The sequence below is a fragment of the Centroberyx gerrardi genome, chromosome 21 (assembly GCF_048128805.1).
Source record: "Centroberyx gerrardi isolate f3 chromosome 21, fCenGer3.hap1.cur.20231027, whole genome shotgun sequence".
NCBI lineage: Eukaryota > Metazoa > Chordata > Actinopteri > Beryciformes > Berycidae > Centroberyx > Centroberyx gerrardi.
In genome coordinates, this window is record NC_136017.1 from 13,941,098 (window position 1) to 13,954,071 (window position 12,974).

The 12,974-nt window shown below is 42.7% G+C and overlaps 1 protein-coding gene across 2 annotated transcripts in view; it reads left to right on the forward strand.

Annotated features, from left to right (window-relative positions):
- Positions 1–5,907: 5,907 nt before the first annotated feature.
- LOC139914133 (gamma-aminobutyric acid receptor subunit gamma-3-like) overlaps positions 5,908–12,974 on the forward strand; it is a 78,161-nt gene continuing 71,094 nt past the window's right edge. Inside the window, exons 1-2 of one of the 2 annotated variants that reach the window (XM_071902342.2) lie at positions 5,908–5,963; positions 6,385–6,539. In XM_071902342.2, coding sequence (XP_071758443.1) covers positions 5,908–5,963; positions 6,385–6,539 — 211 coding nt within the window. Of the gene's footprint in view, positions 5,964–6,384; positions 6,540–12,974 lie in introns of those variants that run through there. The other variant, XM_071902343.2, reaches the window with a different exon arrangement.

The following is a 12,974-nucleotide window of genomic DNA, read 5'->3' on the forward strand; positions in this document are numbered from 1 at the left end:
AGACAAAAAATAAAATATACAGCTGCGCTTGAAGAACAAAAACAGACAATACTTAACTACATAATTCAAGCACTTTGACTGGACTGCAAGGCTGCAACAGAATCCCCTTTGCTGTTTTTTCTCTTTTCCTTGGCCTAAAAACTGCTTGATAGTAGAGGAACTGCTTCTAAGACTTCTATTTTGATGAGAGAATGGACGCTTTTGTTTCATTTCATCTCTCTCCTGCTGTGATTTGCATGACGCTCTCCTCAAAAGGAAACTGTGGACACTTCTTTGTCTTGAATACCGACCATGTATTTGTCAATCACTGCTTCAAAGTATGGGAGCACACTTCATTGCTTTTACTTGACAAAGGGTTTTAAATCAAACCAGTATGGATATTTTGAACAACTTGGCCTACATTCCAACGCTTCATATTCTTATCATGGAAGCTTGAAACACGCTGAGCTCATGCTATGAAAAGTTTCTGCATTACAACATATGCATCTGAATTTGAGACATTTTTAAAAAAGTACCTAGTTCTGCACTGTGCGGAAGAAACACATCTCATCCCTCTTGAGATTAATGCTGCAAGTGCATTAATAATTTAGTTTCATGTCTCTTTTTAAAAACCTTTGTCATTTTTTTTCTCCTATTGCAGTGGGTGCTTGTGTATATCTCTTTGTACATCTTTACTTGAAGATTCAAAGCCTACCGCTTCAGGCCTGGTTTCCCAAAAGCGATGGCAGTCAAAGTAACTCACTGTCTCAAGGAAGGATGAAGAAAAATGCTCCCTGAGTTTAAAGGAGTAAAATAGTGTTTAGAAGGTTCTCATTGAAGCAGTTGCTGAATTTTGAAATAACGGTGAAAGAAAACCAAGACACTTTTCTTCGTTTGGCGAGAAATGAAAAAGAAATGAAAAAGCCTTAATTTAGGCAGCATGCCAACAAGAGTATATGAAAACCATTCGCCCATTTACTGGTTTTTCTATGTAGTGTCTGGACAGCTGTGGCTGGTGTGTGTTCAGGACAAATTTAGGATTAGACTGAATTTTGAACCTGGGTCACTCAACTAGGAAAATAATATTCCCAATTGAGAGACCAATTTCAAAATCCAGTCTGCTTCACTACAAGGTAGCAAGGCACTGAATCCCTACCAGCTGCAGGACTGCTGTTCTGTAGCTGACCTTTGACCTCACTGTGGAGAGGGGGAAGAGAAGAAGAAAACAGAATTTCCCTACAGAGATCAATAAAGTATCTCAGTACTACATGAGATTTAGCTGGAGAGCCTTCATAGGTTTTACACTGTGTACTGCTGAAGTACTTTCCAGCACAACTATTGCAGATAAATAGTTAATTTATCTGTCTGTGTGAGTAGCCAAAAATTCCCCAAAAGAGATGAGCAGTGGACAACAAAGAACTACTTATGGCTACAAAGATTTTGGGAAATTAGGCCGAGTCTCATAAGGGAATCATGTAAATAGAGTATTTTTTGGTTTTTTTGTTTTCAGTGTGGCAATTCAAACCTTCATTTGCGAAGACACAAAAAAGAAGATGGTGTTGAAATTCTCTTTACATGTTTGAGTTTGATGCCTTCAGAAAAAAAAATGCCAAAGTCGAATGTTGACTTTCAATTTATTAACAGTATGTTTTTTTTGTCTCTGATATCTTTTTTATTAATGTTTTTGTGTACATGTGTTTTTTCTTGTTGCTTGTAGAAGAGCTTACATCTGATCAAACCTTGAAATGTTCATCATGATTTAAACAGTTACAGAGTTTGATCACTGAATTGAATTTTTTTTTTTTTTTCTGAATTAACTGAATTCAACTGGAAGCAATGAGCACAAATTATAGCATCATGGCTAGCGCACAGCATAGCCATTTGTGGATTTGTTGGACTGCTGTTAGACATACTCAGGAACAAAAGGACCCATGCTTGCAGCAAAAAGAAAGAACTTTTTGAACATTTCTGATGGGCAACAGTGCTCAAAGATAATTGCTTTAACCACATGGATTTTTGACACTCTAACTCGCTCTGTCACCTGCTGCTGGGAGCAAACATTTTGACACTGAATAGATGATGATACAACAGCCTGCAGCGACGTTGAAAACCCATGTCAGTGTAGCCAAAATTAAAGCTGAAACGTCTGTAGTCATCCATAGCTGCTGCCTGCATCGCTTTGTGGAATCAGGACCTAAATATCTTCCTGGTATCAGTTCAGAACAGTTTCCAAAGCTATTTTAACATTAATTTTTACCACTATCGCCACTTTAAGTTCCAGTGTTTTTTAAGGCAAGTCTGAAACTAAGTCCGATGAGAAAGGCCCGTGCAAACATCTATTTACCCGAGGTCGCCATGGCAGCAAGTCCAAATGAACACACTAGACATCCCTTTCCCTGGTAGCAACCTCCAGCTCTATCTGTTCCTCCAGTCCCTGTTTGTTTCAGACTGTGCCAGTGCAGCACATTATAAAGCACTGAAGCTATTTATGCGGGTGCAGACATTCCTTTGGTTCCTGAATATGCCTACAGTTTAGTTGTCTCCTCCACAAAGTTTTGGAGTTGGACACATCACTTGTTTATCCTTTTAGAGCTCGACTGGTCCAGTGCTGCTGGGAGTAAAACCCTTTATTTCAGCCGGCCCATCGCGGCTGAAAGTCCAAGCCTTACTTTAAGTGATGTTACCAATGGGAATGGAACTGTATTATGTAGCCTGGTGGGAGTGTTTCGCCACCATGTATGTACAATTTCCATTCAACCCATTTCGATTCATCACAAGAAGCTGTGAGCATAGATGAAGCATTTCTGGAATCATAGGGGAGCGGGCATATTGGAGTTCAGTTTTCCACTAGGACAACTAAGAATTAGTAGTCACAGAAAAGACTAACACTAGAAAAGCCAATGGATTTGGGGTATCTAAAAGAAAGCCAACAACCCATCAACTGCAGTGGATAAATGTAATTAGAACTACTATTTCCTTGGGTGACTTTTACTAACAAAGATGTCTAGGAAAAGTCATGGAGGGACATTTTGAAACCTGAGAATTTTAAATTCTATAATTTAAAACAGCCATCATTTGAGTGTGGCTTGGCCTTTTCTTGTGCTAAGATACAGAGGACCCCCATTGTGTTGGATTAAAACTGGATATCTATCTATCTATCTATCTATCTATCTGTCCATCCAACATCCCTCTGTTCTGTATTGCCAGCTGAGGAATGATTGCCCCCCCCCCCCCCCCCCCCCCTCCCACCCCTCCTTCAGTCACTGTGACAGACTCATCTGCCATACATCTGTTAGGAAAGGGATTTAGTTCCGCTTAAGTTGCTTTCACCCATTCGGGGGGCCCCTGCAGCGCAGCGCTCCGCTCCAATTTAAGCCCTGACCGGCCGGCGGATGACAAATGCTTGTTTTTCTATGTACTGTCTGGACAGCTGTGGCTGGTGCGTGTTGGGGACAAATTTAGGATTGATTATGTGTACTTTATCCAAAGCTAGCTCATGGGCAGCGGAGCAGACTGAATTTTGAACCCGGGCCTCTCAAGGGGGAATCCGATACACACAATGCCAATACATCAGTCAGCTCAAGGAGTCTCAAGCAAGGTTATGACGGCAACAGTTGCCTATGCCAGAAAAACTATAGATGGCTAGTAGCCTAAGCCGCCTCACGTGCATGAAGTCTTTTTTTCTGTTGTTTTCGACCATCAATATTCAACTGGATTTGTATCTTTTTATTTTTGGGGGGAAGAAAAGCTAAACTGTGACCTTTTGTTTAGATTTTGAAAAGTGCAGCGAAGCCGTCGCGGCCTCAGCTGGGCTCGTCAAAGTATTTGTGTTCCGCTTTCTTTGTTTTATGTATTTTGCGTTCAATAAAATGATCAAATAAAAATGATGAACAAAGAGGGTATTCAGAAAATCTCTCAACCAGATTAAACGTGGAATAGAGCTGCATTATAGCTCTCCTAATGAAAGATACTCTCTTCGCTCGAACTGTCACTCAAACCTATATGTGGCTTCAATAAATCATGGATTGTGGCTTCTAATACATATGGGCAATCTGGCTGCAAGTCTTGGGTTTATCGATTTGATTCCAGATTAATGTTTAACAGCTGTATAAAAATAGAGACTGGATCAGTTTGACACATATAGGGCCTATGAGCTGAGGTTGATATTCCAGTGATCACACATCTGGAAAAACACACTATCCATCTATTTCTGCTTTGTGAGACCAGCAATGTCATTACTTTCTCCAGAAATGAGTAATATAACAAATTGCTATTTCAATTTCAGTAATAACGTTATAGTTACCCATAAAAAAAATGATATTTTTGTTATGTACCCCTCTAAATATCACATTGAAATGGAATTTTCTAAAAAACTATGATTATCTCCATCCCTCTTTAAGATGAAAAATGGCAGAAAAGGTGACTTCAACTCTGGGTTGAGGTATTTTCACTTTTTGGATTTTATCAAGCACAAGGATGACAATAACACTGGACATCAACCTTGTTTGCTTTCCCTGATCATTCACAGGAGAGGAAACTTACTAGTATCTTCATTTTTGAAGGTAAGAGAGGATGCAATCAATCCATTTTAGGGGGAAAATAATATAGTGCACTGAATTACTGCTCCCTGGGAGTAATAAGTAGGGTAACAACATTACTTTTGAAATGATTAAGTAATTAGTAATGCATCACTTTTTTGATTAATAAGCACAACAGTGGTCACAAGGTTAATCCGCCAGTTGCTGCACTGCAGTGAAATGCAAAAGGCATTGATACATATAGGCCTGTTTTTGCTTGCCTGTTTCTGTCCGCCAGGGGGCAGTCTAGCCTCTGAACTGCACCGCCGTTTGTTCCTGTGGATCAAAAGCCCCACAGGTTTGTAGGCTGCGCACTGGCGGCCCTACTGCGTTCCAAGCCTATTCACAAAAAAACACACCTATATTGAGTGTTGAGGAGCGCTTCAAGCTGTGATGGTGTGGTAAATAAACAGGTGGGTAAAGCAGGACAATGACTTACAATGGTTATCAGACAAACAAAAAACAATATCAACAAATTAAGAAAACATTCAGAAATTATTATTTTTTTCTTTTAAAGACCCCATCTTCTAGAATTTACATCAGTTTGATACTACTTGCTATGATCTGAATGACGTAATTTACCTAAATTTGTCAGCCTAAAAAAAAACGTGAGTCAACAAATCCTGCAAATAAAAAGGTGTGTGAGTTGAGCTGAAGTGGGTTAAACCTCCACTAAATCTGTTAAGACGCTTTCATCCCAACCCCACATCCACCTACTGTCTCAGTGCAACTTAAACTGATGCAAATTTAATTGCCTCATTAATTAGAGTCCTTTCAAAACACAATTCCAGCACAGACTTGACATGTTTAAACCTGCAGCAAGGGCGATTTAAAAAATATAGAAAGGCCACTACGTCGCTTGCAGACAACAAAAAAGAAAAATAATAATAATTTGGGAATAGTTGCATTTGTTATTCACCCTGGTAACGATGGTCGGTGGTATGCACGGTGTATGAGTCACACAAGATGCTCATCTCTTAAGGTTCACCACCAGCAGACACCGTCACCACATGCCGCTCTGTTGCCCACACTGGTGTTTAGAGGGAGGATAGGAGGCGCAGGGTGCTGTCGATTTGACTGTCTCCCGCGGACTGATCACACTGATTGATCGTCGGTCGGCGCGCCCCCCGGGAGCTTCCCTACAGGAGCCGGGATCAAACAGCAGCAGCGAGTCGCGGATGACACGCAGAAGAAAAGTGCGCGTGTGGGCGGATGAGGAAGTTCAGAGGACGGATTGATGGTACACACCTACTGTATTGGCACTTTATCGCAGGGCTGCGCGCGCCGGAGCTCCCGTCCACCCAAACCCGACTCCCGCTGCGATCAGAGGGGGATCCGCGTATATGGGAAAATGACAGTCAAGTTTGTGGTCGCTCTCTTGTTACTTCTGGTCGGTCGAGGCGCTCGGTGAGTCTGCTTTTGCACGTTTTTTTTTTTATTATTTGGCATGATCAACAGCTGAGATGGCTTTTCTGTGAGGCTTCAAAAGTTGCAGGCTGTGATAGGAATTGACGTGTTATTTGCATGTATCTGGCAGACTGTGCATATAGTGTTTGGTGAGGCTTCTCCCCACACACACACACATATACACACGCACATACACGCACACAATGACAACAGCCATTTATTGCACTGGAATCGATACAGTGTCTAACCATGACAATCATTCACCATACTGACAGAGTAACATACAGCATCACTTGTCATAACAAAGTTTAGCATATCAATGGTGTTTTTGACAGGGAGGGAAACGCATAACATATCATTGACGCACCCCCCACCCCCCCTCCTCCTCCCATCCCTCCTTATTTGTTATTATACCCCCCAGTTCTGATCTACTGGAATACAGCGACGACTATGAAGATCACCACGATGTGACTGTCAATCAAATGCTGGTTCCCAGGACGCACCAGGCAGACGCCACCCTCATACTGAATAATTTGCTCAAGGAATATGACAAGACCCTTCGCCCCGATATAGGCGGTAAGTTGGCCTGTAATTACTTTAAAGTGTGTGTGTGTGTGTGTGTGTGTGTGTGTGTGTGTGTGTGTGTGTGTGTGGATTTGAGGTGGATGGTTATCTGCTGCTTTTATTCTAGTGGAATTTAGTGGAGTGTTGGCTGGGAGCGGCGCTGTCCAAGGTGCTGAAAACCCTCAGCAGGCAAAGGCGATGCTGCCAAGGCTGGATGCTGCAGCCAATGAGCGATTAAACACTCAAAGTAGAGGGTTTGGAGGGGAGGAAAATCAGTTTTTGATTGCACCTAAATTATCTCAGGTACGGTTTAGGTGCAATCAAGCCTCAAGGTGCAAGGCTTTCTGGGTGAAAATGTTCCTCTTCAGGCTGAGGCTGACTAACGATCAGAAGGTTGCTGGTTTGATCCCTGGTGTGTTGTAGCCGTGGGGCTGGTGACCGGAAAGTTCCTGGTGTTGCGTACATATGTAGCCATTCATGTAGAAGTCCCACGTTTTGCTGCATGCTTGCTAAACTGCTGCTGCACTTTGGTTGCATCCTCAAGAGGCATTGCTTGGAGAACGGTTGTGGTAACCGGTGCATTGGTAGTCTCTAGGGTTGTGTCTTACAGTGTACTAATTTGGTTCCACTCTATGCCATTCCTGACAGAAACCGCCTCACATGTGCCGCACTGCTGCCGGCCCTGATCTCTGACCCCGCTGATTAAATGCATATATGTATGAAGCTGAGCAGGTGTGTCTAGGAGGGATAAGGGAAAAGCGTGTCATCTTGTCTGAATTGTCATAAACTAACTCTGATCTCGATGGTACTGTTTTTCTTCATCTAAATCCTGACAGGGAAAAGGAAAAAGTGGTCACCCAGTGCTTTCAGAAGCTTGAAAATAGTGTTAGCTATAGGTAAAGGTCTTCGAAGCAGATTTAATCCAGAAAAACATAACTTGCATGACATCCAGAAATGGCATTTTTCATTAGCAGCTTGAAAATGGAGGGCTAGGGCCACCCACAGTCTTTATCCTAGTATCTAAAAAAAAAAATTTAAAATCATGTCAGTAAGGCTTTCCCTCTGGGAGGAGGGTGGACTAAAACGGTTTGACTGTTACTTGAAAATGATCCAAGATGCTGAGGAGATCCCAAAGGAGGAGGGGCTCGAATTTTATTTTATCCCCAAGTTTTTCTTTTTCTTTTGGATTCAGATTGTTTGTCTGCAAGTATCTTTGCGTTTCCAGTCGACAATGTGCTGGCAAAACCAGCAGGACAGTTGATTATCTGATTCGTAGAAATCATTCGGGGATTGCTCTATTCTAAATTTTGGACTAAGTACCATGTTTCTGAACTCTTTAGATGCTGTAGTCGCTGTTGTGTTTCCTGGTGTTCCCTTTGACATTTTCCTCCCCTTGATCCCTGCTCCCCCATGCTGATGCACACGTATACGCACGTCAACACACACTCAAGTGTCATTACCTAGAGTGTCCCAGACAAGTCTCTGTTCGCATAGTGACAGAAATGAATTACCTTTGAAGCAGTTTCCCCCAAAATCGTACATTTCCATGGGCTTCCATTCTCGTGAAGTCAGCCTGATCTTCATAGAAGTGGGTGACCGGTTCACTTGCCAAAAAGCGACCCACATTATCCCCGAGTAAAGTGTTGAGCCTCACCTGAACGGATAAGAAGCTGTTCGCCTCACATGAGGATGAGACGCTTTCGGGCTTACATTAGAATTCCATTGTTGGACATAAGTTCCGCAGTACGTCCGGAAGTTAGAGGGCCCTAATCCTTATTCAACTTCAGGAGTGTGTTTTTGAGACTGGCCGTGTTTTGGTAGCCCATTTATCATGCTGGCAGACGCGGGACTCACGGGTTCGAGCCTGGCGAAGGGTCTATAGAGACTCGTTCTGAGGCTATCGGCCCTGCTACAGCTGAGAGCTTTAGAGGTACGTGCTAGAGATGAAGTCGCAAAGGACTTTCCACACCGCATTGAAACGACTCTGCCGGGAACACTTATCCACAGATCATTAAGAGTGTTTATTTGTGTTCTTGGGGTATTTAAAATGACCAAACACCCAGCTTTCACAGGCGATAACCTCGTGGGAATTGGGTTTTTTTTTTCCGCTTCCGCCAGCAGCTCGCTTAGTTCACCTCACGCAGGGGGAATCTCCCTCCAGCTCTGCTTCCATAATTAGGGATAAAAGTTTGATGAGATCCAGTTGACAAACCTCAGTGTCGTCCATGAAATGTTAATGTCTTTAGCAGGGTAACGTGAAGCAGCGGAAATGCATAGGCGTGTGCATATGCTGACACACACTCCCACACAATGGCACACACACACATGCACGCACACACACACAAGAACAAATACACTTGAAGATGATGCTCAGTCAAAGACAGATCTGGGACATTTAAGTCAATGCAAAAAAACAGTGGATCCGGTTGAGAGCTATTGCAATGAATCTCTGTGAGAAAACACATGCACACGCACGCAAGGGTGCACACACACACACACACACACACATAGAGGCAAGTACACTCGCATAGGCAGCCAGCCACTGATGTCAGAACAGTTTGGCTCATTTCTGAGGTACACCTTGATTTTGTCTAAATCAAAGTCATCTTCTTTTTACACACACACACACATACACACACACACACACACACACACACAGTCACATCAAACAATGCTTTCCTCATGCGTCTTAGCAAATGTGAACGACTGCAATTTTATGATCATGCTTGTTATATGACATTGGTTGTGGAGCCAGAAGACCTGGTGTTGTCTTTGTCATTTGAGAGTGTCTGTGTTAATTGGTCAGCTGTACAGTGGTGGCTACTGTAATGTAGAAGTGGGCAACACTGTCAGGATTGTTTGTGTGTAACAATGAAGCTCACTCCTCTGGTAGAGACTCCTTCAACCACAATCAAGTAGGGGAGACCGGGGATGGTTGTAACACTTCACATTTCTGTCCATCTCTTTGCTCATTTGAGCTAGATCTTTCAAAATCCGGTGTAAACTTTTTACTGACTCTCCGTCGCAATCTGCCAGATTGGTTTCAACATCTCCAAGGCAAATAGAAAGGGTGTTATTTTGTCAAAACAGACAGGGAGAGAAATGTTACATCCTACCCCACCCACTGGGTTAGTTGGGATGGCAATTGGAGTAAAATGTAACATCCTTGGGGGAATCCATAAAGTGGATCCAAACCATGCTGTTTGTGTGTGTGTGTGTGTGTGTGTGTGTGTGTGTGTGTGATGTGCGTGTTTGTGTGAGAGTTAAACATTTACAACAAACAAATGAGAGTTAGTTAACATTAAATGTGAGAGTTTAATATTAGCTATGAAGGATTGTAATAGATTTGTTGTGCACATATTACTCATTGTCCTTTCAAATTAACTCCCATTTTAACAGAACCATGTGTTTGTGTGTGTGTGTGTGTGTGTGTGTGTGTGTGTGTGTGTGTGTGAATTTGTGTGCATGTCTGCCTGTGTTAACTGGGTTCATTTCTAACATGTTTGTTCTGTTCCAACTATTCCCACCTCTATTTGTTACAAGTGTCCCCAAACCTTTCCAGCCATTAAACATCTAGCTCATGGTGTACAATTAGCTAACCACATGATATTTGCCTCCAAAGTTGGCTGATTATCCCAATTTAAGTTTGATAATTCTGACAGCTGTGCTGTCCCAAAAAAAGAAAACTTAGTTTACAAATTTAGTTAAAAACATTACTTACTAACCTCAAAATCAGAAATTTGTCTGTAAAATTGCCAGTTTTATTCACAGCCTCTTTCCTTTCCACATGTGGGCTTGGGACTAAAAGGAGCATCTACACAGTTAATCACAGGACCTCTAGCTTGCTCCTGACTGGAGGAATTGAAGGGGTTACAACTATCCCATGTTACAACCATCCCCGGCCTCCCCTACATGCTTTTGATTTGGCACGGTCGATAGTCATTCCAGGGTTGGAAATTACTGTTAAGATTGTGTCTTTACTTCTCTAATTGATTGATTCCTTTTATTCAGTAATCTTTAAAACCAACAAAGGTGCCGCTGATTTCCACAGCAGGGAGGCAACACACATGAAAATACCAGCCGAAATCCAAGATGCAACGTGACAAAGCCATTATCTTAGTTCCCTTGTTTGTTTTCCGGCTGTCTCTTCCATTCTCGTGAAGTCAGCGGCGGGCCTAATCTTCATATAAGTGGGTGACCGGTTCACTTGCCGAAAAGCGACCCACATTTTCCCCCGAAGTGTTGAGGCTCACCTGAACCGATAAGAAGCAGTTCGCCTCACATGAGGATGAGATGCTTTTGTGTCCCTATTGTGTCAGTTTCCTTTTGGATTCAGCCCGTGATCACTGTGCGTGATCCGTGTGATCGCTGTGCACACGTGCGTGCGTGTGTGTGTGTGTGTGTGTGTGTGAGTGTATCTGTGGGTCTGTGAGTGTGTCAGCGTTTGCGTGTGTGTTCACCAGGGAATCCGGGACAAAGCGAGTTGGAGTACAGGACTTAGTATGCTGTGATGCACTGCAGCCACCCACATTTGGATTTTGGGAGCCACAGTAACTCAAGCAGTTGGATTGAATAAAGTTAGGTCTTCGCTGCACCTGTCCTTCCTGTCTGGGACAAAATGGGTTCAAGTCCTTTAATTATCAGGGCAATTCCACTAAGGTAAATTGTAAATAATAGGGACATTTACTAAATTGATTTTCTTGTGATTGTCTACATTTTCTGGCACTCATTGTACTGTCCTATGTGATAAAACCTCCCATGTACCACTCCAAGAAAACAAATGCAAGGGATTATGTGCAAAATTGACTCTGTTTTTACTGTTTGACCCCAGTTGGGTGGGGAGCCTTGGCTTGAGTCTGTTACATGCAGCCTAATGATTTGTTAAAGCAATAATTAACAACATTTTCATATATTCAATAAATCTGTTTTCAATCACCAATTGATACAACGCAATAGTGATTCAACCTATAGCCAGTTCATGAAAGCTTTTACATTTGCTGTCCTAAATACTCATTGTCAGGCAGGTCTTTCCCGGGAAAAATCCTCTAGTTGACAGGAAGGAAGTAAACAGCGTTTGTTTGGAATAAACAGAAGAAGAACTGGGTAGTTAGCATGAGCAGTGATAGCCGCCATGGCTGAACCGACAAAGAAAAGAGCGCCACCTACAGAAACTCAAACTGCATCAACAGAAAATCCAAGGAAAAAGACAGTCACAGTACTGGACACACTGTTTGATTGACAGGTGTCCTTATCCCAAATGGCTTCAGATAAACACCTGAAAGATTGATTTGAATTCCACAGAAATCCTGGCAGGGTTTCAGTCGCTATTTTTCAGTCTGGTGAAATAGACGGTTCAGTTTTAGCCTGCTTGCAAACACAGTCGGTCTGACAACTTTTCAATACGGTCAGGTAGCTAATCCAGTCGCAGCCTGCGTGTGATCACAGCCGGTGACTGTGACTGAAGGCTGTAATTGTCCATAGCTAACAAGCTATTGATCTATGATGACTGACCAGGTCGCCGCAATCATATCAGCCATTACTGCCTCGCTGATTATGTCTGACATTACAATTAAATCTGTGGGGTGGTGAATAGGGAAAGACTGTGCATATGAATAGGAAACATGTGCGTGTGTGTATGTGTGTGTGCAGGTGTAAATACGTTTGCAATGCCCTGTATTGTGCAGTTTGATGCACACATGCCTGATAGTGTGTGTGTGTGTGTGTGTGTGTATGTGTCTAATTGCCACCCACCAGCAGCTGCTGTTCCTAATGAGAGTCTATTGCATTGGCCTTCCTGCTCCATACTGGGTGAGACTTCATTATATCCTGAATTTTAAAAAAAAAACAACCTATTTGTCTATTTCTTACAATTACCTGTCTGTCTTTGTTTTGTATTGTTTCCTTCTGGTTCCCGTTCACTGATCATACAGTTGTGTTCTGAAATGATTTCAGACACTTGTTATAGAAATTCAGTTTTGCTTGCACAATTGCAGTGTGTGTGTGTGTGTGTGTGTGTGTGTGTGTGTGTGTGCGTGTGTGCGAAGATCTTTGATTCAGACAAAAGCCAGGTGCATATCAGGAATAGAAACCAAAACTGCTCAGACATCAATGGTTTGTAAGTGAATGCAGCTGGTTCCTTTCTCTCTCTCTCTCTTTCTCTCTTTCTCCCTCCTCCCTATCTCTCACCTCCGCCCCCCTCTCTTTCTCTCTCCCTCTATTTCTCAATCTCTCACCCCCGTCGCCTCTCGCTGTTCTCTTTCATTCTCCTTTTTTCTCGCTCTCTCACCTGAATCTCTATCGCTCTTTCTCTCTCCCTCGCTCTCCTTTTTCTCCCCCTCTCCTCCCCTCCCCTCTAGTTCAATCCCTTGTCTTGGCTTAATTTCCCCCCCCCTAAAATCCCATTAGCACTTCCTGTATGTTTGCTGCATCCCGAGCTATATATATCTA